The 25,829-nt window shown below is 43.0% G+C and overlaps 1 protein-coding gene across 2 annotated transcripts in view; it reads right to left on the bottom strand.

The window, feature by feature from the left end:
* LOC102798012 (low-density lipoprotein receptor-related protein 1-like) overlaps positions 1 to 25,829 on the bottom strand; it is a 97,954-nt gene that overhangs the window by 23,740 nt on the left and 48,385 nt on the right. For both annotated transcript variants that reach the window (XM_087840708.1, XM_087840709.1), the window contains exons 7-41: positions 24,902 to 25,064; positions 23,074 to 23,296; positions 21,282 to 21,471; positions 21,054 to 21,197; positions 19,768 to 20,004; positions 19,272 to 19,452; positions 17,996 to 18,218; positions 16,554 to 16,743; positions 16,325 to 16,450; positions 15,590 to 15,730; positions 15,042 to 15,167; positions 14,842 to 14,958; positions 14,654 to 14,734; positions 13,575 to 13,742; positions 11,928 to 12,110; positions 11,614 to 11,811; positions 11,241 to 11,486; positions 10,136 to 10,333; positions 8,941 to 9,145; positions 8,627 to 8,791; positions 8,294 to 8,538; positions 7,625 to 7,756; positions 6,563 to 6,790; positions 5,920 to 6,094; positions 4,321 to 4,415; positions 4,061 to 4,210; positions 3,755 to 3,895; positions 3,388 to 3,513; positions 3,139 to 3,270; positions 2,885 to 3,019; positions 2,492 to 2,621; positions 2,248 to 2,374; positions 2,008 to 2,159; positions 1,735 to 1,859; positions 290 to 664 (exon numbers count right to left, since the gene is read on the bottom strand). In XM_087840708.1, coding sequence (XP_087696834.1) covers positions 290 to 664; positions 1,735 to 1,859; positions 2,008 to 2,159; positions 2,248 to 2,374; positions 2,492 to 2,621; positions 2,885 to 3,019; positions 3,139 to 3,270; positions 3,388 to 3,513; positions 3,755 to 3,895; positions 4,061 to 4,210; positions 4,321 to 4,415; positions 5,920 to 6,094; positions 6,563 to 6,790; positions 7,625 to 7,756; positions 8,294 to 8,538; positions 8,627 to 8,791; positions 8,941 to 9,145; positions 10,136 to 10,333; positions 11,241 to 11,486; positions 11,614 to 11,811; positions 11,928 to 12,110; positions 13,575 to 13,742; positions 14,654 to 14,734; positions 14,842 to 14,958; positions 15,042 to 15,167; positions 15,590 to 15,730; positions 16,325 to 16,450; positions 16,554 to 16,743; positions 17,996 to 18,218; positions 19,272 to 19,452; positions 19,768 to 20,004; positions 21,054 to 21,197; positions 21,282 to 21,471; positions 23,074 to 23,296; positions 24,902 to 25,064 — 5,973 coding nt within the window. The remainder of the gene's footprint in view (positions 1 to 289; positions 665 to 1,734; positions 1,860 to 2,007; positions 2,160 to 2,247; positions 2,375 to 2,491; positions 2,622 to 2,884; positions 3,020 to 3,138; positions 3,271 to 3,387; positions 3,514 to 3,754; positions 3,896 to 4,060; positions 4,211 to 4,320; positions 4,416 to 5,919; positions 6,095 to 6,562; positions 6,791 to 7,624; positions 7,757 to 8,293; positions 8,539 to 8,626; positions 8,792 to 8,940; positions 9,146 to 10,135; positions 10,334 to 11,240; positions 11,487 to 11,613; positions 11,812 to 11,927; positions 12,111 to 13,574; positions 13,743 to 14,653; positions 14,735 to 14,841; positions 14,959 to 15,041; positions 15,168 to 15,589; positions 15,731 to 16,324; positions 16,451 to 16,553; positions 16,744 to 17,995; positions 18,219 to 19,271; positions 19,453 to 19,767; positions 20,005 to 21,053; positions 21,198 to 21,281; positions 21,472 to 23,073; positions 23,297 to 24,901; positions 25,065 to 25,829) is intronic.

The raw sequence follows: 25,829 nt of genomic DNA, 5'->3' as shown, positions 1-25,829 counted from the left end.
CTCAGCCTGATTGTATTGCTTCTCACTCTGTTCTAAAAAAAATGCTTTTCCTTTGTTTCTCCTTTGGCTACATCTACAGAATAAATATGAGTATTTTGGGGAAAAGCCAGCAGATTTCTTCTCCAGGAAGATTTCTTATCAGGGAGTCTTATGACTGGACAAATGACAGGAGCCATAAACCTTGGGTGGGGTAGGGTGGGAGGTTTAGGCCAGATCACCATGTCATGTTAGTTACTTGGACAGAGCACAAAGCATTAAGAAAACCAACTTAAGAATCGGGAAAACTCACTCTCTACTACAGTCTTGCGGTCAGACCCGTCATCACTGATCTGCTGGATGTTGCCAAAATGAATATCACTGAAGAAGATACGGTTAGCTCCTTTGCCTCCTCCTCCTCTGTAATCAAAAGTGAGTGCGATGACGTTCTTCATGTGCTCGGGGTCCTCGAATGGTTTTATGGGGGCATTCAGGTTGTTTTCGTCGGACAGGTGAACGCTCTTCAGTATGGTGCGCTCCGAGTAGAGAAGGTAGCCATCGTAGTCGCGGCAGGTGCGGCCGTCTTCAGCCAGCATGCCATGGGCGCAGGCACACGTACGCTGTCCTTTGCCACGGTAAAGGCAAAGCTGCTGACATCCGCCATTGTTTTCCTTGCACACATTTGTTCCTGTAAAGAGAACAAAATGCAATTAAATATACATTTGAATTATAATATATTTTCACCTGACTCTTATTATACTTTTACTAATTTTATAGAATATATGTAGAGGCATGTGAAGGCAGACGATGCAGCGCAGCCAAGCAATGATGTGGTCGAGAACAGACTTTCCAGCATTTCCTGTGTTTGCTATCTCAGCTTTGCTGTCTGCAGATAGCTCTCAAAAGTATGTCACAAAAAAATGTAGTTTATCAAACAGTTTCTTATGTGTAAACTCCAAGTAAGCAGTGCGCTATTTTGTCCCAGGTCTTTGTTCCAACAAGCTTCTCAGCTATCACGAGAAACCCGTGCACAGTGCACTCATACATGCCCAGAGATGCCTGGCCAATCCATCAGTGAAATTTGCCCCTTTAGTGATGCTGGGGATTTTTCTGTGGTGGTAACACTGTGTGGACTGTGACTGATCAACGCTTTAGTGTAAACCTTATGGATTTGTAAGTATTTATGTATTTTTGCACTGTTGCAAAAACTACTTTTGCACATTAATCTAGAAGTTTTGACATTTTAAGAAACAAAAACACGATTTTGTTCACTTTTCTGTTCAGATTTAATGTTGATGTATTCATTATTGCACATTTTTAATTTAGGAAATTAAAACTTAATAGGGAAAATTTACTCTCCACTGCTGTATATTAAATAATAATAATGCATATGTGTTCTAAGGTGATAAGCTCAGGGTTCACACAGCGCTACATGCTTCATCTATAACTTTGTGTTTCCACTTCAGGGCTTAGATGACGTCAGCTAAACATGAATTTCCAAGCACTACGTCCTGTTTGCAAGGACAGCCAGTCATAAGAAAATCTGGGTTTTAGAAAGAAGAAGCTTAAGGATACAGGAGCTAAAATAACAAGTTTCAAAGATATGATAAACTGAGGTGCTCCATAAAAACCTTTAAAGAGTAAATAAGGAGTGTTTTGAAATGCGATTCATGCAAAGCTATTCCAGGGAGTGCCAGAATAAAAATGGGGAGCTGTAAATGAGCGTAACAGGTCACCTTTAAAGCACACTTTGCTTACCTTTCTGCCTGGCCCTGTTGAAAACCTTGATGTCTTTGAGCTGGACCCCAATACCAGTCCTCAGTGACACAGAGTCTGTGGCATTGTCCTTGCTGCCTCTCTTTATGGAGCCATTAGCATGCGTCCTGGTTGACACCAGACAGATTATCAGCATTAAATGCAAGCTGACGTTTGCTGATATAAATATATATATTTATAAATAAACATTAGGACTGTGGGTGAATACCATTCGCAAAAAGAGGGATAAGACTGAGTAGGAATGTTGTATCTGACCTGTCACTCCAATAGATGTAGCTCTCAAACACAGACACAGAGAACATGTCCATGTTGTTGTTGCCCAACACCACTTCCCTGTTTTCTCCAGTCTCCAGGTTGATGCGCTCAATCTTATCAGTCCTGGCATCGCACCAGTACAGCATACCATCCTACATTCCCACATTAAGTAATGTTAGGCCCACTCTCTGTGCTGCAAGTCAGCGATATAAATGTAAAAAATGATCTGTTGCGGTGTACCTCATAGTCGATGGAGATGCCATTGGGCCAGCTGATACTGACGTTGACGAGGATGGCTCGCTCAGATCCATCCAGGCGAGAGCGTTCGATGCGGGGATACTGGCCCCACTCTGTCCAGAACAGGTAGCTGCTCGCACCAAAGCACGCAAAGACAGAAAACCAAATACCGCAGTAATCAATACTGAGATAAATCACAGAAGGAGAAGCTAAAGTAGGAACCTGGCACAGTGTCATTCGTTCTCACCCTTTCTCAGGATGGACAGTGATGGCACGAGGTTTGTCCAAGCCCTGCGAAATCACCACATAGCGGAAGGAACCATTCAGCCTGGCCACCTCAATCACATCGAAGCCTTGATCTGTCCAATAGATGTTTCCTGTGGAGGATGAAGGAGAAATAATTTCCTAATTTTTAAACCGCATTGACCTGGAAATAATACTTTTTTCTCTCTGTTTTTGCATCTACTTTCTGTTTTCTCACTTAGTGCAACAGGTCCACACTGTTGCTTTTAACAGTGACAGGCAGTATGTGCAAGCATGATAAATGTGCAGAGAGGAAAAGCAAAACACTCTTTATCAGTATGTCTAACTGTCATTATCTAAATTTAGGACGCATGAGCCGGGACGCAGTTTCTCTCACCAGCAATCCAGTCCACAGCGATGCCCTCTACCCTGCCGATGCCATTAGTGACCACGTCCTCTCTCCAGGTTTGGTCTCTCTTGGCCCGGCTGATGGTGCTCAGGCCCATGTCTACCCAGTAGATAGTGTCATTGTCTGTGGGAAAAAGTAAAACACTGAGTTGGACTGAAAAAGGAAGCTAGTAGCTTTAACAAATATTTTATGGAGCAGTGAATTCAGCTACACGAAATATGCAGAACTAGAGAATTTCTTACCAGCATGAAAATCTATGCCCACTGCTAGGGAGGTGCCCGACACTGGTACAAGGGCATCCGACTTATCTGATGGGTCCAAGGGAATACCCCGTATGCCCTCGTGCACCGAGTACAGCAAGAAAGAGCCGACACCTAAAGCAAACAAATAAAATGTTCATTTTTGAGCGTGGCATCACTTCACATTTATCGCTTCATATATCCAGGATTGTCTAAAATCAGGCATAAGACATGGGTATGGGAGCATCATACCCTCACAAGACTGCTGCCCTCTGCGCAGGCTGTATCCTGCAGTGCACATGCAGGATCTGGTGGTCGGGGAGGTGGGGAGACACAGCTGGGAACAGTCTCCGTTGTTATTACTGCAAAGATTGGTGCCTGGAAACACAAAAGCAAAGAGCAAATAAAACAAATCAAAGACTAGTAACAGAGGCATAAACAGATGTGCTTTAGATACACACATAAGCTCTGGGCTACATGCAGTCTGCACAGCAGATCTTAAATGAAACAAGGACATATCTTCTTCCTATTTTTTTTGCAGAGCAATTTCACAAAGCAAAAAAGACTGAAAAAAACAAAACAAAACAGAAAAATTGGCTTGCAGCACCAAACTCTGCACCTTTCTGCACAGTTTCATCATAAATTTTCATGTGCATCATGGGAGAAGTGCTGTTCCTCAGGACTTTCCAGTTTCCACCGTCCTTCTTGTCACAGGTTCCTATCTGGTCAGTTCCCTGGTCGGCCCACCACAACTTGTCTCCTACAGGACACAGCGCACATGAGGATGATCAGCGTTCTCCATTAAAACCTGATCTCACACTACAAGAACCGTGTTAACCGGAGAAATTTACAATGCAACGCAGTCAGATAAGAGTAGTATCACACGAGATGAATATTGCAGTTTTAATGCACTCTGGATACCTACCCATGATGGCCAGAGCAGTAGCCTTGGTCAGCTTGCCCTTGGCCCCTTCAAGCACCTCAAGTCCAGAGCCGTCCAGTTTACAGCGGTTAATGGTGCTGTTTCCCGAGCTGATCCAATAAAGCCGCTCAGCTTTAAAGTCAATGGAGAGGCCTGAAAAAAAAACAAGTAAAAGTAAAAAGACAGCTCTTGTTGTAATCATCTGCCCTGTCACTAGGGGGTGCTGTTGCTTATACAGTCACAGAAAAGAGCTGCTAACTCACCAACAGGGCCTTTCTGGTTGGTGAAGAGGACGCTGCGGTTGGTGCCATCTGTGTTGGCCATGCTGATGTTGTCCCCATCTGTCCAGTACAGCTTCCTGATGGAGGCGCGCACAGAGAATCCACAAAGATATGATACGCAACAGGAAGAGAGAGGGAGAGAAATTTTACTACATCACTATTAAACTTGTTGAACCAACCGTGGTAGTACGCCACTGAAAACCATAAAGCCTATAGGTACACAAAGCATGAACAACAGTGATGTTATCGATAAGAAATGAGAGCATCAGGTGTGTGAGCAACACCGAACTGCACGTGAGCTTACTTGGTCTTTTCTAAAACGCAATCTGCCGTTTTCATTTCAAAGCCAAAATCGCATCAACAGACTGTAATGACGATGAGTGAGGCAGAAATAAAGCTGGCAAAAACCTGACAAATAAACTATATTTCAGTGCGTTTAGTTCAGCAGTTAATTAATGTCCCGATCAACCGCTGACAGCTTTAATCTCCCACACCAGATGCACTCACATAAATGACTGCTTCTCAAACTGTCATGAGGAAATGCACATATGCAGAGTATAGAGGGTAACATGTATATACGTGTGTGCGCCACTTTGTTTGGACCGCACATTTTCTATGCTCATTCACTTTCTGTTAAATCCAGCCAGAGCCACCACGCCCTTCCTTTGTTTGTTAACTATCCTTAAATAAAGCCTCTGAAGCATATAAACCCCTATATTGTCATGTTTGTGTACACACGCACACACATATCCGTCCCAACTCTTTGCCCCGCCTCAACTTTCTTTGACCCCACCCACCTTTGGTGGGGTCAGCATGTTTGTGTGCCAGAAAAAGGGGAGAGCTCACAGATCTCACATCTGCTTCTCATTTTCTCTCACGCCAACAATGCTCAGATCGGAAACATTCCTCCTCTTAAGGAGGCTAAAGCCTTTCACAGAGAGGAAGGAGTACAGTGGAAGTAATGCACACAGAGGCAGAGACTTGTCTTAAGAAAATATATTTTCTTCATTGACCTAAAACACACAAAAGCCCACATATTCCGGCAGATCAAAACTGAGTATATGAATACAGATGGACTTTTTTATTCTCTGAGACTGAGGCCAGGTTCATGTTTGGAGCTGGCAAAAAAAGAAAAACTTTTGCAAGGCAAGACAGGAATGGACAGGATGTAAGATAAACACAAAGAAGAAAGTGATGAGAAACAGAAAAAGTCACACAAAGCAACAGAGACACTTGCTGTAAATTATTTATACTCTGAGCACAGAAACTTTTGAAACAGAAACAGAAAAAAAAAAGACAGAGAGGCGGCATGAAGGGAGAAGGATTGGAACCACTTCCTGAGTGACAAAACACTCCGAGGTCAGGAACAGAATTACTGTGAGCGCACACAGAGGGGAACCTGCCAGACAGACTTGGTATGATTGTTTGTGTGTGTCTTTGTGCAGACTTCTGCTTGTATCTGTTGCAAGTTATAGGTGAAGCCAGGAGGGTGTCTGTGAGCAATTTCTGAAAGCTTCAGTGTGGCGACACATGACAGCTTTATAGTATGAGTGTGTGTGTGCATTTGTGAGCGAGACCAACCCCAGTACTGGATGGAGCACTAGACAGTGGGGTTTGTCTAAGCCCTGGATGACAGCATTTTTGAAGGAGCCGTCCAGTCTGGCAACATTAATCTGCTTCTTGTTGGCATCATAACTGGTCCAGAACAGGTTCCTGGACACCCAGTCGACAGCCAGACCATGAGTATTGGGCAAATCTGATGAAAGATGAAGAACACGAACAAAATCTTATTAATCAGCCTTTTTTTTTAAAAAAAAAATGATGTTTTCTAACCTATGGACACTGCATTGGTTGGCTAACAGGACAACCGATGACACATTTTATCACCTGTATCTTTTATTGTTTCCAGCTAACTTGTTTTTTTTAAAAGACAGAGTTAGCTGGCATAGATCATCCACCAAAACGTGCCCACTCAGGTTATTATTTCAGGCAAAAGATCGCCATTCCCCAACCTAATCAGTTTTGTTGTGTAGAGCCCTTGTACATAAAAGCATCTGCATACTAGGAATCTAGAAGTGAGAGAAGCATTAATTTTTAACTACTGGACAAAAATCTTGGTGCAGTCTGATAAAATTACCCTGCTATATTTTTTTCTTAAAGTAAGGCTCTAAATAATGAGCCTTTTAATTATGTTCTGTAATGTGTCGTGTTGCCTCCATCATACCAGCAGAAACCACAGTTTCAACTCCAGTGCCATTGATGAACGCCCTCTTGATGGTCTGAGTACGGACATCTGACCAGTAGATACGCTGCTCCAGAGCATCATAGTCCACCACAGTCACGTTGTCGATATCCGGCACAGTAAAGGAGATGATATAGTTGTAATACGGGTTGTCGATGTCGACTCCTCTGATCTCGATCTGCCGAGCGTACAGCAAGAACTGGCGAGACTCTGCGGGAGACACAAGATGTTGACATGGACCGTTGGTATTCAATGTGAGTAATCGGGAGTTAAATGTAGCTTTAAGTCAAATGCACGAGTACACACTAATGCATGAGTCAGAGCTGCGGATAGATGGTTACAGCATGGATCAGTACATCCACGCATTATTCCTGCCACTTGAACAAACAGTTGATCCAATTGCATCTTTCGACTAATGATTGTGTCTGGCTGGCTAACTCAATAGCACAGCCAGAGTAGAGCGAGCGAATTCAATCAGTGAAGATACATTGCAATTGCACTGGTCTCAACAGTCAAGTATCATTTAACTGTGTGCGGCTTAAATGATAGACAGCAAAGGAGGGAAAGAGAGCCGGAGAGGGCAGAGTAATGACAGCGCCGGGCTGTATTGGCCAGCCCAGAGCCGGTGGTGGAAGCTGGGGGATGTGTCTGATGCTTGCATCAGACAGAATGGGGCTCTCCATTCCATTACCGCTGAAGATAATAGAAAGTGCTGCCTTGAATACTAAACTCACACACTGAATAAACAGGCCAGCTTTCACTATTTTACAGACGGACACCTCAATACGCTCCAAAGCTGTCACAGCAAAAAGACCTCAAAGTAAAAAAATGTTGTTTTTTTTTTAAAAGTCTGTTTAATCCTCTCTCTTTTTCTCCAAGAGAAAAATAAGATAAATTATAAATAAACAATTCTGCAAGGACAGGGATTAGACAGTAACATTCAAGCTAAAGCAAGAAAAGAACAGGACTGCGTGGAGGCTAAGAAAGACTCAACGAGTCTATTTTCCACAGTGGTTGCATTTGTGTTCGTGAGGTCAGCCTTACCGTAACACGTGCGTTTGTCAGGGCCCAGCTTCATGAGGTGAGGACAAGCACAGGAGAACATCTGATTGAAGTTGATGAGGCACAGGTGAGAGCAGGGCTCTTTGCCGTCTTTAGCTGCACACGGATTAGGAGCTACGGAGACATGAGCACAGAAATGGTTTTATTTTAAAAGTATGAAAGTCAATGAAATGTTTTAATGTGTGGTTAAAATCTAATGTAATTATACTTCCTAATGGTCAAGAAAATTCAGCATAGTGTAAAACTTTTCCCCGTGAATTCTGCAAGCCACTTTGCAGCCCCCCCTCCCAAAATCAGCTCCGCCCTTGCATGGTGTTCCTGTCTAATTACTGTTCTGACAGTTTTATCGATGCCTTCTCTCTTCGGTGTTGTCGGTCTCGTCACGTGCCTTAGGCTTTCATTATAAGCAGATGGAGGTCAGAGAGGTCTCAGAACGGCCAACTATAAATGAGTGCAGATGGAAATACTGACTGTAGTGGTCTTGACTTACACAAACTTTCTTGTGGGGTGATTCAGTTTATAACTGTCAGTAACTCAAAATGTACAACTAATAACTTTGAAGGCAGAAACTTGTAGATAAATTCAGATTGTAATCTTTCCATATATTGATTATAATGGTGGCGCATACATGAGTGTGTGTCTGTTTCCTACCCTGTGGTTGTCTGGATGGATGGTACACTTGAAGGTCAAAGGGTTGCGTATTGGTTCTCTGCACCACTGTGACGTTGCTCCCGGTCCACTTGTTTGCCTTGGCCAGCGTGTTGGTCCTCCAGTCTGTCCAGTAAACTTCTCCACCATACATGGTGACAGCAAACGGATGCGACAGATACTCGTGGCCCCTCAGAACCTCAATTAGTCCAGAACCATCATACTTGGCTGAATAGATGGCATCAGACCTGCATAAAGCACAAGTTTTAGCTATGTTTCTGAGTATTACTGAACATTTATGTGCAAATATTTTCATTTTTTTCCCCTCTGTACAACCTGGCATCAATCCACAGGATGCGACGCTCTAAATAATCCACAGTGAGTCCATTTGGCCAGCCTCCATTGCCCGTTTCCTTATGGATAGTCTTCCTGCCTTCTCCACTCATGGATGCAGCTTCAATCCTTGGCAAACTGGCATCCCAGTCTGTCCAGAAGAGAATCCTAAAGAACCATAACACGAAATGAAACAGTCAGCAAGGTTTATAACTGAAAAAGCTCCGTAGTTACAGCCAAAACAATTAGAGCCAGTGTAACATGATGGTAACGTGTTCTCCTTGATATGAGGGGGAGGCGGAATAAACAGCTGTTACCCATCCCGGGGGTCAAGAGCAATAGCTCGGGGGTGCTCCACCTCCCCCGCCAGTAGCGTGGTCCTCATGGTTCCATCCAACTTGGCCACCTCTATCTGATCCAGGTTGCTTTCCACCCAGTAAATGTTTCCCGCTATCCAGTCGACTGCCAGACCCTCTGGTGTCGCCAGCCCGTACTGGATTACCACATCAAAGCTGGTTAAAGCTACAAGAAGAGAAAAAAAATCAGGGCATATGTTCAAACATCATATTTCATCTCACTACTCAATAAAATAAACACTCCTCTGGGGTGCTTACATTTTTTAAATTCACAAAGTATATCAACATGTAGCATTAAAGGCTGCGAAGGCTGGGATTTGCTGACGACTACATTTCTAATCTTAACTGCTAATCCAGTTTTAGTTTGACAAATTATGTAAATGCAGTGGAGCTATTTGGATAAGAAGTTAACTCTGCGATTTTCTTTAATCAAATGGTAAATACAGTAGTATTGTTCAGCATGGGTGGTGATGCTACAATTGCAGAAAAGGTCTCAAATGTGTGGTGTCTTCCAGGAGCAAAGAGACACATTTTCCAGCCCCTTTCTAACCCTTTCATTTTCCGTTGGGCTCCTAATCAGGGTCTAATTACACGAGTCATTATCCTCTCTGCCACAATGAAAGCCTACACATACTGCTGCATATAGCCTATGGACTGTGTAAGTAAACATGAGACACAACAAGCAAATAAACATACAGTAAGATGCACAATATAAGTGGAGACTTGTGCACATAATTTCCTCATTATCGCTGCTGCAGCCATGATGACGCCTTGCTTGCCTGATGCAGCAGGTCTTGACTGACCGGTCTGACCTTATGTGATGAAGTATCTGATGTTCTGTTACCCAGAAGCCACAGCTCCAGCAGCATAGCTGTACACACTCTACAGTCTATTCTGCTTTTAAGCACAGAAAAGAGGCCCTGCATTCCAATGTGTTCTTTTCAACTCAATAAAATCCTAGAAAACCTAATCAATGCACTGCAATTGGAACGCCAATTTCCAGATGTTTTCAGCTGCAAATAGAATTGTTTTTCACTGATGAAGATCGTGCATTCTGGCATGAAACTTAGCGGACCCTCGGTTGTCAAAACAAACCAAAGAGATGGTGCTTTTAGGTCTTTTAGGCATAAAAACCTGTTACAGTACAAGGCTTCACCTCCATTCTCAGACAGCTTCCCACGATAGATCTTATCCTCCACGACGTCAGTCCAATAGAGGGCACTTTGGTTCAGATGGAAGTCCAGGGCTATAGTGTTTCTGAGCCCAGGAACTAACACGCTGAACTCTCCCTTATTCAAATCAATGCGGCGGATCTCATGGCGGTTGGAGAAAATGATAAAGGGTTTGAAAGGATCTGTGGAAAGAGGAAAAAAATAACAATATCCTAAAATATGGAGCTAACCAGATCATAAAGGGTTAAAACTTTTGCTTGGTCACCGTTGATTGGTACTCAAAACGCTCCAAAATGGCTCTGCTGTGCAGCATGGAAAACCCTGCAGCCCTGTTCCTCTGCAGTGTGCGGCTTGACCAGCAAAGGAGGGGTTATGAAAGTGGCTCTAATCCCTGGTAATTAAAACTCAGTGTAAATAAGACAGGAGTTATCTGTACCTAACAGGCAGCCATACGGGCAGCAGGATGAATGACAGGGTGCTGGTGGCTAGTCTCTAAGACCTGGCAGTGAGAGGCAGCATCATAAATCTGTGTCCTCGTTGCTGCAGAGAGATAACTACATTCTTTATGTGGATTACAAAATTCAAAGTTGATATAAAGTGATTAAGTATTTTCTGTCTTTCCCAAATTGCACTTTTAATGACTTTAATAAAAAAAAATTAAAAACACATCAGCTCTTTAGTTTTTTCTTTGACATTTAATAATCACTTTTTCATAAACTAAAACTGATAGTCAGAAAACACTAGCTAGGTTTTCTTCATGAATCTTTTTACATGTCATATACTCTCATTAAAACGATGTAATATGTTCCCCTTTCCTGTCTCCAGTGTACTGTCTATTGTCCAAAAAGAATACCATATTCTGGCGATATGCATCCTCTCCAACCACAGTTTCCTGCTTGGCTTGCCTCTCCTTTCCTTCATCCCGAAACCAAACCACCCTTCGATTCTGCTGTTTTGGCAGTGATGTGGTATAGTAAGGGTCACTTCTCAAGCTTTCTCCCCCTCCTGTGTAACTCAATTCTATACAGACACACACACACACATCTGCTCACTTCCTTAAATCCGCCTTTTGTTTCCATGATCCCTTACCCGTGCTCTTGCAATTCTCCTTGTCAGGCTCCAGTTCCCAGCCATCGTAGCACGAACATATGACACTGAACTTGTTCTGCTCGCAGCGTTGACTGCACTTCAGGTGTTTAGCACAGAAGCTCTGGATCTGACAAGTCTTGTTGTCAGCCCCCAACTCCATGCCCAGAGGACAGGAACAAATGACCCCCTCTCCGGGAGCCACTGTGCAGTTATGGCTGCACTCGCCGTTGTCCAGCGAACACAAGTCTGTAGATAAAAGGAACAGATGTACTTAACCGTTGATTTATTTTAGCGATCATTTTAAATGCAGGCCTTCACTTGCTGCGTTGCGTTCCCTGCAATGAGACATAGCCTGGGTGGTGTTGTTCCTTACCACAGAGTTTCTCATCAGAACCATCTGGGCAGTCGTCAGCTCCGTCGCAAAGTTTCTCCGCAGGCAGGCAGATGGTGGAGTCGTTGGCACACACATGGTGAGAGAGCTTACACACCAGTGCCTCACAGTTGTCCTCATCTGAGTTGTCCTCACAATCGCTGTCGCCATCACAAACCCAGGCTTTGCTGATGCAGCGTGCTACAGACAGAAGGCAGGGTTATTTCACGAGCAACCTCCGTCAGAACGTTGCATAAAATGTCATTAAAAGCAGAATGAAATTGGTCGGTGCATTTTAAGAAGTGTGGATTCCTCACCGGAGTCCCTGCAGCCAAACTTGACAGCTGGATCACACATGTGCGTGACACCCTCACAGTTCTTCTCATCGCTCATGTCCATGCAGTCAGTGTCCCCATCACAGCGCCAGCGCAAGGGGATGCACAGGCCATCCATCCGACACTGAAACTCATCTGTATGACAACCTCCAGGCGGGCGAGTGGCTGAAAAAAACAAAACAAACCAAAAAACAAGACATCAAAAAGACATCACTCGAAAGTGACGCCGTTTTGCGACATCTCTCGCATTAGGACACGCAGCCTTGAGCAAAAACAATGTGTGACTTCAAAAGACTGAGAACGAAAACTAATGAGGTGCCCGTTAGAAATTAGCATGCAGAAGGACAGATTTGACAGAAAAGCTTTAAGCGTGAATTCAGAAGGTCACTGTTTTCTACACATCAGCAGGCAAAATATATTTGATTTATTTTACTGCTTTTAAGACAAGTTACTTATAACTATAAGTAGGTATATCTGAATTATTGGGTGTCAAAGGTTGTACCTAACAGACAGAGTGACTTACGGACACGAAACCCATTGAATCTACTAAACAAAAGAAAGAGATTAAATAAAGAAATTAATGCAGAACCATCCGAGACACTAACAGCTACCTGTGTTTCATGAACACCAGCTTGAACATGAGCTTGAATGCTTAACATAAATTTGACTTCTGTAAACTCATTCAGTCTTGTTTGTTTCAACTAAGAAACACTGCAAAATATCCAACCTATACTATCAGCCAGTAGCCTTCGTAGGGGCTCTGTAGCGTAGTGGCTAACAAGCGAAACCTCCACGGTTTGGTCCCGGGAGGAGACTCAAATCCCTTTGGAAGGACCATGCGGCGTAAAAACTCTGCCAAATCAAACATGTGGAGCTACCCGCTGTGACGACGCCTTGTCAATAAGAGAGCAGCCGAAAGTAGCTGAAAGTAGCTTCTATGATAAGCCAGTAGCCCCTAACTTTTAGTGCCTTTAGTGTCTTTTTCCCCTTTCCTCACAACTTTTATTACCAGTACTCCTTCTTAGCCATTCTTCAACTAAAGCTTTTATTATTAAATATGAATACTAATTATAAAGTACATAAATGCAAATTATTTGTCAGGGGAAATCAATTATCGTACATTTTTATGTGTACAACAGAGGTTGGTAATAGAATGCAGTCTGTTCCATCAGCTGCAGGTCCTTTTATTGTATTATTTTATTTCCGTATAGTACAAATGTCACGTTCGGTTCGATAGCTACTTTTTAAATCATGTTTGTTTTTTGTTCCTTCCAAGTGCAATACACCATAAAACTTTGCTAAGTACTGTGTCAGATTTCCCTGCCTGATATTTAAACGACTTCGAGTGTCTGAATAACATCACATAACATCCTTGGGAGTGCTGCGTGAACAGAAACATGAAGTTCAGAAAAGAGATGAAACAAACCTCTTCAAGTTCAAGGCAAAACTTGTTCGCACAAGTGTAGCAAGGCTTTATCTAAACAGAAAACTTGACTCTTAACACACTGATTTTTTTTAAAGGATATTTTAACACACTGCTTTTTCTAGTTAAAGGTGCATTCGATTGGAAAGCAATATTCTGCAGCAGTGGAAACGTTTCAAGAGACAATACGGAGGTTAGATACAGACCCTGATTGGTGCAGTTTGCATGGGTCTCGTCACTGTAGTCTCCGCAGTCATTGTCTCCATCACAGGTCCAGTAATCTGGGATGCAGCGGCCGCTGTTACACTTGAACTGAGCGCTGGAGCAGGAGTGACTACAACCTGCCTCGTCACTGTTGTCCCCGCAGTCGTTATCTGGAAAACAAATGCAGTGAAGCAACGCTAACTTACTCATTTTGTGAGGCATGCAGTGCCTCAAAGACGATAGACAGACAGGTGGATAGATAGATAGATATAATCTTTTCTCAATTACGACAGAGAAAATTTTAAAAAAAAACTTAACACAAATTAAATTGAACATCAAAGATGAGAGTCAAAGTAATCACAGAAGCTGCATAGATCAGACCATGCACCATGAGAGAATGTACCCAGCGCTGATACATTGAGCTTGGAAGCAGAGCATTCTGAGCACTTTTGAGACAACCTAATACATAATGTTCAGTATTTGTTAAATAATTTGACTATGTAGTCATCTGGAAAATAACATTTATTCTTTAGTTAAGGTTTCCAATAATTCCTCAAAAAGTACACTTTGATTATTTAATGTATTTGTTTTAATGAACAGTTTACTTAGTATTAAATTTGTGCACAATGGACTAATCAATGCTAGCAGTTTTGGTCTCAGCTTGTGGCCATGTTCAATGAGCAGAAAAGCAGCCCTAACTGTTTCTAATCCTGCCTGGTCAGTCCTAAAGCGAGGCTAGCATCAAGGCTTTTGTGGTGCATGTTGATCTATGCACTAACCGGTCAGGTTTGGACAATTCAACTCATCAGAGCCGTCCTCACAATCCTTTTCTGAAAGACAGAACCAATGGAAGACAGCAGATTGGGCTAACAGCACAACACGTGACAACAAAACCAAATGCACACACGCACACACAGACACGCACATGCAAACGCAAAAGATGATGAAAAGAAGAGCGTATGCCAAAATAAGGCTGGTGGCCAAACATGCACAGATAACTGGAACAAAGACAAACAACGAGTTGCTACTGTACGTCGACATAAAAGACGCGCAGACGAGATAATAAAGAAGAGAAACTGACCATTATCACAGCGCCAGTTAATGTTGATGCAGCGCCCATTGTTGCAGGTAAACTGAGTGAGGGGGAAACAGGTGGGGTAGGCTGTGGACAGAGGAAGACTTTTAGATATAAAGGGCTAGCTCACGTGGCGCTCATATGGCAAAACAATTTGTAAAATGAGCTGTCGGGTGGAAATTAAGTTGACTAACCGCAGGAAGCAGGCTCATCTGATCGATCACCACAGTCGTCGTCCAGGTCACATGTCCAGGAGATGGGGATGCAGCGCCCGCTAGCACACGAGTACTGATTGGGCGGGCAGGTTCGGGCTAAAAACACAAAATAGCAGAGTTCACGTCATAAATGGAAAAAAACCTCAGAAACGACCCAAAATAAATGAGTCTTTGTCTACCTGAACAGGTGGTGTTGGACTCATCCTCGTCATTCCCGCAGTCATTATCCCCATCACACAGCCAGCGCAGAGGGATGCAGCGGTTGTTCTTGCACTTAAATCTGTCCGCGGAGCAAGTGTGCTGGTCTGGAGAGGAGGAAAAAAAGGGCGCACTGAAGGGCGAGGGAGAAACAGGAATACAAGAAGCCGTGTGTGGAGATGGGGAACGGAAAGGTGAGAGAGTTCGGAGATGTGAGGTGAAAACGAATACAAGAGAGGGCAGATATTCCAGCTGGTTTGGACGGGGTTTTGTTTTGTCTGGAAGGGAAACCTGTCTGCACTTTTGACCACAGGCAGAAAGACAGACGGGGAGACGGACGGAGAGCATTTCCCGAGCCGCAGAAATCGTGTACCCGCATATACACGGGCATTCACACACACAAACTCTCGCCCACTCAATTCAAAATCTCTCATTTCATTCTGGCTCCACTACAAATTCAGGACACCATCTGAGTCAGTAGCAAAAGGAGGGGGAGCTGTTTTGTTTGCGTGTACGGGCAGTAACTCACAACACAGTTCAAGAGCCTCATCGCTGTTGTCCAGACAGTCGTTGTCTCCGTCGCACTTCCAGCGCTCTTGGATGCAACGGTTGTTCTTACAGGCAAACTCTCCAGGCTGGCACTGAGGAGGAGGTACATAAGAGGGGTTTGCTGTAGAAGAGAAGAAGGAGGTTAAAGACAATGTGGGGGTAAAAACAAAACAAAAAAAAACAAAGGTCATGAAGGACATAAAAGCAGCAGGAGTTTGCAACGAATTCTGAAAATTTTCCACAGAAGGGAAAAATGCGTGGTTTTGTGAAAAAGCACAATTACATGAACATTTATGAAATCCATCAGTCAAAACCCACCCATAACAGGCTGAGGCTGAGCTGACTGGTGCTTGCATAACAATCAAGAAAACCAGAAGGGAACCACTTGTACAAAGACTGTAATCTCTGTGTTTTTTTGCAAAACAACAAGAACACCTTGAAGACGACGCTTCACAAAGGCAGTGTTTTTTGCACAGTTTGCACTGGATTGCATTACAGTATGTAGATGTTGCTTGCTCTTGTAGCCTGCTCGTCTGTCTGCATTTGTACAAACATTTTAGGACTAACAGTTTTAGAAAACATACAGTCAGACTGCTTGACTCATCTTGTCTGACATACAAGAAGCTTAACCTTGTGGGTAATGGAGCAAAACTGGTGCCATTAGAAACACCCTGCAGACGCACACAAGCACAAGCACAAGAGTTCATGCACAAACCTCTGCAGCTGGTGTTGTCAGTTTTGTCTAGTACTTGGTCTTCTGCACAGGCACACTGCCTCCCTCCTGGTATGGCCAGACAGAGACTGTGGCAGCCTCCATTGTTTACGCGACATGCATTAGAACCTGTAGATGAATGGGCACTTATGAGATGCTGTCTCTGTGGACAATAATACTTTTTAAGTTAGCATGTTTGGATGGATGTTGTGTATAACGCTTTTCCCAGTACCTTGCTGCTGCTGAGCGTCATACATTCGAATTTCAAAGATGGGAGGTCGCTCGTTGCGCAGTAGAGTGGCAGTGCCTGTGGTGGTGTCCAACTTGTAAATGCTACCACTGCGGTACTCGTTCCAGAACAAAAAGTGTTTATAGTGGCACAGACCAAAGGCGTGGTTCAGCTCCTGACCTTCATACACCGTCTGGTGATGTGAGAAGAGAGGCAAGACTGTAAAGCATGTTTTTATAATGAACCACTACTGCATATATATGGTCAGTTAGGTAACAGACGGGGTTGTTGGTCAGTTTCAGCTGCTTTGGTGTTAATGAAATTAATAACAGTTACAGTAGAGCAGAAGAAGGTTTGCTGTGTTTCCCAGGACAGTCTCAAGAACATGGAGGAGATTCCAGGAGACGGCCTTTAACCCATCAGCTGGACCGGTGTCAATAGGATGAGCACTTCCAGAACTACGATATGACCTCCAGTAGGCCACTGGTCTAAATGTTAGCACGTCTAACCATCACAGACAACGAGAGACAGACTCAGAGTGGGCCGTATGGAGCCTGATTAGCATTTGCCATATAATTCCAGAATCGGCAGGTCCACAACTGCCACCCTGGGCTTTTCACAGATGATGGCAGGTTCACCTTCTGCACAGATGACGACATGACCTGTTTGATAATGGCTCAGTGATGGTATAGGGTGGCACCCTGACTGCAGTTAGGCATCAGGATGAAATCCTTGGACCCACTGTCAGGCCCTACACTGGTGCAGTGGGTCCAGGGTTCCTTCTGGTGCTTGAAAATGCCCGCGCTCATGTGACAAGAGTTGACTGGCCCCCACATTCACCTCTCCTAAAATCAGTCGAACACCCTTGGGACATTATGTTTCAGTCCACCCAACGGCATCAGTATAGATATCCAGCATGATTTTTTTTCCCTTTAATTTTTTTGAGCAGTGTAGTTCAAAACTTGCTCGTATTACTTTATGGTGATGATAAAGTATGATGCAATGACTGGTGTTTTTTACTAGTTATTACATGGGTTAAGTAACATATAAGTGTCTAGGCAATAGCAATATAAAAATGCACATTGACTGACACTTGTTTCACTAATGTGTGTGTGTGTGTGTGTGTGTGTGTGTGTGTGTGTGTGTGCGTGTGTGTGCATAATATTTAGATTCCATTCCAGTTTCTGCATTATAAAAACAGCACCAATAGCACCACAGCTCAGTGAAATCAAAATATCAGTTCAGACACAAGGAGAAACCAGTGTTAACAAAACTCAAGGCCACATTGTTTGTACTACACAGTGATAGACCACCCACATTATTCCACTGCTTTAAAGCGCATTCCTTATTAGTGCATTGACACCCGTCTTTAAATCCTGTCTGAAGTTGCCAGACTCCAGTAAAACAGTTCTAACCTTCAATTCTAAAATCATTTTCATTCTGACCTTGCGTCCGGAACTGTTAAGGTAGACCATCTCTATGCGGTCGTAGTAGGCATCCACCCAGTAGAGGATTCCCTGGGGGATGTCCAGGCTCAGGCCGTTGGGCCACAGCACTGTTTTACTAGTCAGAAACACATTTCTGTTTGAGCCATCCATCCACGCCCGCTCGATCTTTCCACGCTTGCTTTCCTTAGGATCCTCTTCCCAATCTGTCCAATACATCCACCTGAGGAATAACAAGGGAACTGTTATGGGTACAAGTGATAGCAAGACAGGAAAAGGTGAATATTATTGGTGCATCTTGAAGAATCTCTTGGGATTAACAAAAGCAGTGACATTTTATCTAGCTGTCCTAAAGCACCCAGTACTCATCAAACCAACCGGTGGGGAATGCTCAGCAGTGTTTCTCAGCTGATATGCCCACAGGCATGTTTGTCATCAGGTACTCTAGGTCCTGTCAACCACTGATGTCTACACTATTGTACGACATTAGAAACGTCCCTTCTTGCCATAATATGACTGACATTAACAGTGGCATTCTATAGTTCCTTTGCCTTTTTCTCTTTCTAGTGGTTTCTGCTAGTTTCTCCTCCTCCTTGCTGAGCCTGATTGATTACAGGCATTAGTAGAAGTGAGTGCCTTTCCCCAGGGAAGTGTGTGGACACACATCACCCTGTCACTAGCAATCCAATGTGTGTGCGTGTCCTTGTGTGGGTTTATGAGCATGTATTTCTCAGGAAAGAGCACAGGAGGTCTTATCAATAAGATACATCCATGTACACCATTATAAAGAATTATTTGAAAGAGCAATATGGCTGCATGCAAATGAAATGGAGCTAATGGAGCTAATATACAAAATGCTCCATCTGTTTTAGTAAATAAGGTGTGATAGGTGTAATCAGAAAGGACTCGCCAATTTGAGGGGAAAATGGTCAGCAGCACTGAGTGAAAAATGATCAAAGGGCTTCGGCTGGATGATACAAAGATACTGCTTACAAGGAAAAGCAACAGAAATCTCTGATGCAACAGACGAGATAAAAGCAAACAAAGAGAGCAGACAGAAATGTTGCTTTGGTTTTACTGAGAGGTGAGCAGCAGGGTGGGTATTTTTTACTTGAGTCATCAGACAGACAACCAGATGTAACGATCACCTATTATTATTATTATCTCTTATCTGCTTTCACTTGTACCTTATTACCATAATTTCCTCTACCTGCTCTTTACTGATATCTGTTCTCTCTGCACTCTATTCCTCCCTTCATCTCTTTATCCATATTACCCATGAAGGGGATCCACTACAATGGCACGAGGGTGAGTCATTTTCCCTTCAATCAGTGTTTTCCGGGTCCGTGAAGCCTTTTCCAGTCGAGCCACACTGATAGTTTTCTTGGGCCCGTCATCTGTCCAGTACAAGTTGTCAGCCATCCAGTCCACAGCTATACCCTCCACCGTGTGGATCGCTGAGACAAACACAAACAGTGGCTGTGAAGTTTTTCTACACAGCATTAAGCATATCACATGCTTTATAAGTAAGGTACTGAAAGAGGCTGTAGTTGCTATTTGTTATAAACGGGACTGAAAATAAGAGTCATATTGTAAAGCACTTTTTTCTCTCAAATAGTTTTAAGCCAGATCAACAAAAACAGTCTTTTACAATATGGCTACAAATTCTTTTTTAAGAAATGCATTTTTTAGATTATTATAGAAAATCACTAAACTAGCTCATAATCTTGGCATGTCGTTTTGGTCTCTCCAATCAGCTGCTGTTGCCGTACCTTCCTTCAGAATGGTATCCCTCTCCGTTCCATCAATCTTCTGGCGCCCAATCATGTAGCTGGTGGCGTCAGCAAAGTAAATGAACTCGGTCTCGGCGTGAAAATCCAGCGCTCTCGGGTTCATTAGATTCTCGATCGGGATCATGTACTCATCTGGCACCTTAGCATTCATGTCCATGCCTCTGATGACCCCCGGGCGACCTTTACCATAGACCAGGAAGAGCTCGTGCTCTGGTTCTGTGGCAAAACAAGGGAATAAAGGTAAAACACTTGAACTTAGACCATCATTTACTGTTCTTTTTTTTTTTTTTTTTTTTAAGGAATCAAAATTAAAGGTCAACTCATATGCTGACACAGTTATTTCTGAATAATTTATATGGATTATTAATGTTAAAAAAAATGCAAGTTCAACAAAAGCCCAAAAATGAAAATTAAGTGATTTTTAATGAGATAGCGAAAGAAGAGGATGGGTGCCCTTTGGGTCAATCAATATTGCCATTTTCAAGGACGTTCTTTTCTCAGTAGGCAGATCAATATAAAGCTGTTATTGGTGGATAGTAAAACACTTCTCGGAATAAGCTGAATCACACTGACAGCTTTGTGGAGCGGCCAGCAAAAAGCCAGCAATGCTGTTAAAATACATAAAACAGATGCTGGAGCTCAGTGCCGGCGTTACTTTCAGAAAACTCAACTCTGCAAATAACTTGAGAACAGAAAGACTGCATATGCAGGACAGCAGAAGAGATCGTTTCATACATCGATAAATGACTTGTACAACTTGGTTCGCAGATCATTTGATATAGAGTCACTGAGGTAGAAGGAGAGAGTTGTGTTTAGACTCAATCAGTGAGATAGCAGGATTAAATCTACAGGAGAATGAACACAGACAGACAGCAACTGCTCGAGACATCTGTTAATCTGGTGACTTCAAACTGAATCTACATGGATCCGAGCCAAGGCAACAGTTTAGACCACAATACACTTAAAGCAGCTCTTCTCATAGAAAGGCCTTTATAATACCTTCTCATAGGGCACACGTAGAAAGTCTAAAAAGACCGTCCAAATTCTTAAAAATGGCATTTCTACATGTAAATATCTTATGCACGACACAATTCAACAAACTTGTTTTTTTAGCAAACTTTCAAATTACTTGAGCTATGCCCCCATACACTCACTGGGAAATTCAGGAGCCCACTGCTACAGTAAATGTTCGACACACATATAACTTTTGATGAATGTGTTGATTTACAATCGCTGGAGCTCAGTCACCGTTCATTCCCACTCACTTTTGCAAGATTTGCCATCGCTACCCAAGCTAAATCCAGAGCGACAGCGGCAAGTCCGCGTCTTTTGGCCATTCCCCAACAGACAGATGTCGGAGCAGCCTCCAGCCTTCCCAAACTGGTCCTCCTCGCATGCGTGGCTGCGCACTAGAAGCCAAGAAAGAGGGAAAAAATGAGTCTCATAATAAAAATATCCACCTAGGAATGATGTATATGTGCGGGCATGTCTACCTGGGGGCTGCCGTCTCTGGTGGTAGACGTGCAGAGCTCCTCCCTTGTCCACCCTGGTCACCACCTGGTAGTCTGTGCTGTTGAAGCGGTTCACCCTGATCACACTGGTCTTGGGCTGCATGTTAGCGTTGTCTGAGTTGGTGGCGTAGAGATAGTTTTCAAATACAGTCAGCCCATACAGATGCTCAATCTAAAAACAACACAAATCAGAGGGAGAGGAAAGCACAAAAAACGCTTTATTTTTTTCAGTATTTCATGTGTTTCGTCTCTTGTTGTTAAACTTACATGTACAAATACTGATACAAAATAAGTTTTCCATAAACAAAGCCTCTCTGACTAATAGTCTTTACAAAAAAATAGACCTACAAGCGCTTTATTAGTCTGCAGAGACTGTAAAAAATCATCTAAGCCCTCGTGACGTCCACGCAGAAACACTTTAGTATTGCCTTTGTGTGTAACCTCATAAAAAGGGGTTTAACTTTCATAAATTTGAACAAATAAATGCAATCCAAGAGCTGTTTTTTTAGTAGTGCACTCCCCTGCATCGCCAATATACAACAATGGATCTGTCACTCCTCGCTTTGTGACATTTTCCTTGAGCGAGTCTTTTCTTTTCTCTGTATGGGGACAATTTGGTAGCTATTATTTTCCTCATTCCATGGCAACTTACCACCAAAACAAAATCGTTTTCTCCTCTTTGTGATCTTCTTTGGTGACATTTCCAATGGTTTGATTTTCAAAAAAACTCTTTTACCATTAAACAGATGTTGTGTTGCTATGTCACCTTTAGTTGAATAAACCATGCGCACATGTGTAGAACAGTGGTCAAGCTGTTTGAGGTGCCCCAATATACAATTTTAAAAAGCCACTTGTCCAAAAAGTAGAATTTCCCGTGGTCAGCATGGTGCAAAGTGTGACCGAGACCGAAAATAGCCCAGAGCTCTCAAACATGATGAGTGCTCACACAGCATTTGCCTTTAGCTGACAAAGTCAGCAGGAAATACAAAAACACCGGAACAACACGAAATCTGACATGGAACTGAGGCCTATCATTGTGGATATCAGACACACTGATAAACACAGACTACCTTAAAGATTACATTTACATACTTCTCCCTATCATAATCTGGATTCAGGCAACAATTAACAATAGTGCATTAGGTCACCTTAGCTTCCAGATGTAGACAACACAAACCAGACTGACGGACTGTGTTGGCCAGAGTGTGTGATCTCAACGTTATTACTTTTTACACAGCTTGCACCTTTAAGAGAGTGTGTGCTAAGTCTCAGCAAACACATACACCGACTTGGTAAAACAGCCCTGACTCAGCACCATCCATAACCACGGTTCTTTTTATCCTGTAAGTGAAGGATGTGCATGTACTAATGGTCTATCACAGGTGCGCACACACACATATATAACAAGAGGTGGCAGTTTATGTGCGTGTGTGTGTGTGTGTGCATGTCTGTGCCCTTAGGTTCAGTGAGTAAATGAAAGCTGTTACTTCCCCCACAGATCACAGTAAAAGCCATGGTAACAGGTTTAAGAGCCAATGTGCTTCAACAGCGCAGCAACATCAACAGCCTCAATATTGGACACGATTAATCAGCTTATTTAATGAAAAGCCAAATGTCCACCATCTTCTCCCTGCTAATCACTCACTGGCTAAGAACGCATTAAAGGCGCACACTGGGGTAACGTATTGTGTATAGAGCTCCAGAGCATGTTAAACAGCATTATGGGGAATTTCTTACAGCTAAAGAGAGATAATAATGAGATTATTTTTTTTACCAGCAGTCCCTGAATGATGGTGTGCCGGTTCTTGCCTTCATAGTCCACCACCTCAATATAGTCTAGATAGGCATCAGCCCAGTACACCAGCCTGCTGACAAGGTCCAGTGTGATGCCGTGGGGAAAGACGATCTTACTGTCCACCAACTTGGTGCGGTTCTGGCCATCCATGTCACAGCGCTCCACCTTGGGGATCTGGCCGTAGTCTGTGAAGAACACCTTCCTATAGAAAGAAGTGAGAAGAAATGGACTGATAGCAGGGGTGTTTTCAGGATTTTTCTAAATGGAGTACAAGGGGGGCACAGGGGGCACCAAAGATGCAAATTGGTCTGCAAAGCACAGTTTTCAATATACAGCCCTGTGTCATATTGCAGATTTAATATGTAAACATAATCTTGTAATAGATACTTTTTAAAGTAGAAAAAAGTATTCTGACTTTTTCAGTAACTAAAAATTATAGTTCACAGATTGCATCATATTATTATTGACTTATTAATATCTATATCTCTTTAATGTTGCAGCTGTTTATATTAATGACATATATATAGCTGAGTAGCTTGATCTATAGGCAGTAATTACACTTGAAATACAGAGTATATGGAAATACTTGAATTTTTTTTTATTTATCTAACCTTTATTTATACAGGTAATCCCACACAGACTTGATGTCTCATTTACAAGCAAGACGTCACCTGTAAATGAACTACAAGTACATAAAGCCTGAGAAAGTAGTTGAGTAAATGTACTCAGTTACATTCCTACTGGTCCTATCTGTGCTCTCATCTATTACTGTTGGTAACATATTTCAGGAGGTGTCGGGAGCACCTTATAGCCCGCTCCCAGAGATGCCGCTGATTGACAGATTTTCACTTCTGGTTGGACAAAATACTGAAAACTTTATTTTGGGCTTTTTGATGGATATTTGAGATCTGATAACATTTTTCCTTCCAAAACCAGTTTGTTAGACCATAAGTTTTCATTGTTGCCAGAGCAGAAATATAAAAAAATTAAATAAAATTACTTGTTTATGACATTAAATCATCAAATCCTGCTCACAGTCCCTGTAAACGTGTTAACAAACAGCGTCTACTGTGAAAAACATGTGTTACACAAGCGAGCTGTGAGTCCTTCTCTAAAGTAGACCTCTCAAAATCCTTTCATGACAGAAAAACGAAGCAACTGCTAATGAGTAGATGAAGGCAGGAAAAAATAGAACGATGTTATGTATTTATTTATTAAATTTTGTCTTTTACTTGTATGTCACTCAAAATAAGTCAGCCTGCAGATTATTAAAAGCACAACTAAGACTTTTTTTTTGCTGTGTCAGTGTTTGTTATGGCTGTTTTCTCCCTCTAATGACACTGCCGATTACCAAAAGAAAAGCCAGCTCCAGCAGCTCTACCTGTTCCTGAACGAACCAATTACAGCAGAGAAAGCCATGTGGGAGGAAAACTACAAGCAAATACGTGCACGCGAACGCACATTCTTGCATTCGTGCAGTTTTTTCCGAAGAACGATCTCTCAGAATCACGACCACGCGCAGCAGATACAGACACACTTTCAGGAATTCAGCTGGAAAGTTTGCTCATAAACAAAAGTGCCGAAAACAAAAACATGCTTTTCCTCTCAAAACCTTATACACTCAGCATACCGCCAACATCTGCGCTCAATTACTCCAGCTTCCAAACATCCAATTTATCCTGTTTTTTTTTCTCTATTTCCACATATTTTAAAGTTGACTAACAGCGATGGATGACACGACGCAGTCGCTGGACAAAGTTTGTGTGATGTTCTTCCCTCCGTACTTTAAGAAAGTGACCACACTCACCCCATGGTGGGGTCCAGAGCGATGCCTTTGGGGTTGTACAGCTCCTGATCCAGGAGGGTAACACATGTCTGCCCATTCTTGTCACACACGAAGATCCTGTCATCCACGTCATCCACAAAGTAGAAGTTTCCGGTCAGCCAGTCAATGGCCATCTGCTCCACATCTGGATTGAAAAGTTGAAAGTGGGTTGAGGGAGAAGATAGGACACAGAGGGAGCAAGGTGAAGCAAAAACTGTACTTATAATGATTCAGTGACTAGTATGGAACTTGTGGCGTGCGATGATGTTGTTTTTATTTCTAGGAGATGGGTAAGAGGTTTGGCTTGTCTGCAGCGGTGTGCTGCAGACACTCTCTCTCATGCACACATTCGCACACAGTCCAGGACGTCAGGTTCGCATTCGGATCGCTTTCCCTGACTGACAAACGAGACGACAGCTAACGCCAATTAGCCAGAGTCTAAGTACTGTGTCTGTCACTTAAAATCACTTCAGCAAAATATGAGAGAGCCTGTTTGTTGCTTCGGGTTATGTGATGTTGCCATAGTGGTACCTCAGAGCTGACGGCTCTGTGTGGTTTTTCACTGGGTTTATTTTCCCCAGGCTCCACTCCCCACACACGGGACAAAAATCAAACACGTCGACGTGTGCGCACAGCACCACACGCAAAGTTTATGGAACATTTAAAGCCTACCGAAGCTCAAATTCAGACCGACATAAAGACCGTAACGTCCCTTCCCCTATCAAAACTGTGCCGAATGCGGTGAAGAGGGGAGGGGTCTGAGGAAGGAGAAAATAGAGTAAAAAGAAACGTTACATTAACAGACCCCCTTCTTCCCTCCTCTTCCTTTCATCAAACAGCAGCACAGCCGCAATGAGTCAGAGCCAACAATCAGAGACAGAAAGCTTTTGTTGAAGATGAATGGAGATGG

This window comes from Neolamprologus brichardi, chromosome 5 (genome assembly GCF_056152115.1).
Source record: "Neolamprologus brichardi isolate AB-2024 chromosome 5, ASM5615211v1, whole genome shotgun sequence".
NCBI lineage: Eukaryota > Metazoa > Chordata > Actinopteri > Cichliformes > Cichlidae > Neolamprologus > Neolamprologus brichardi.
This window is presented reverse-complemented; position numbering and strand designations above follow the sequence as displayed.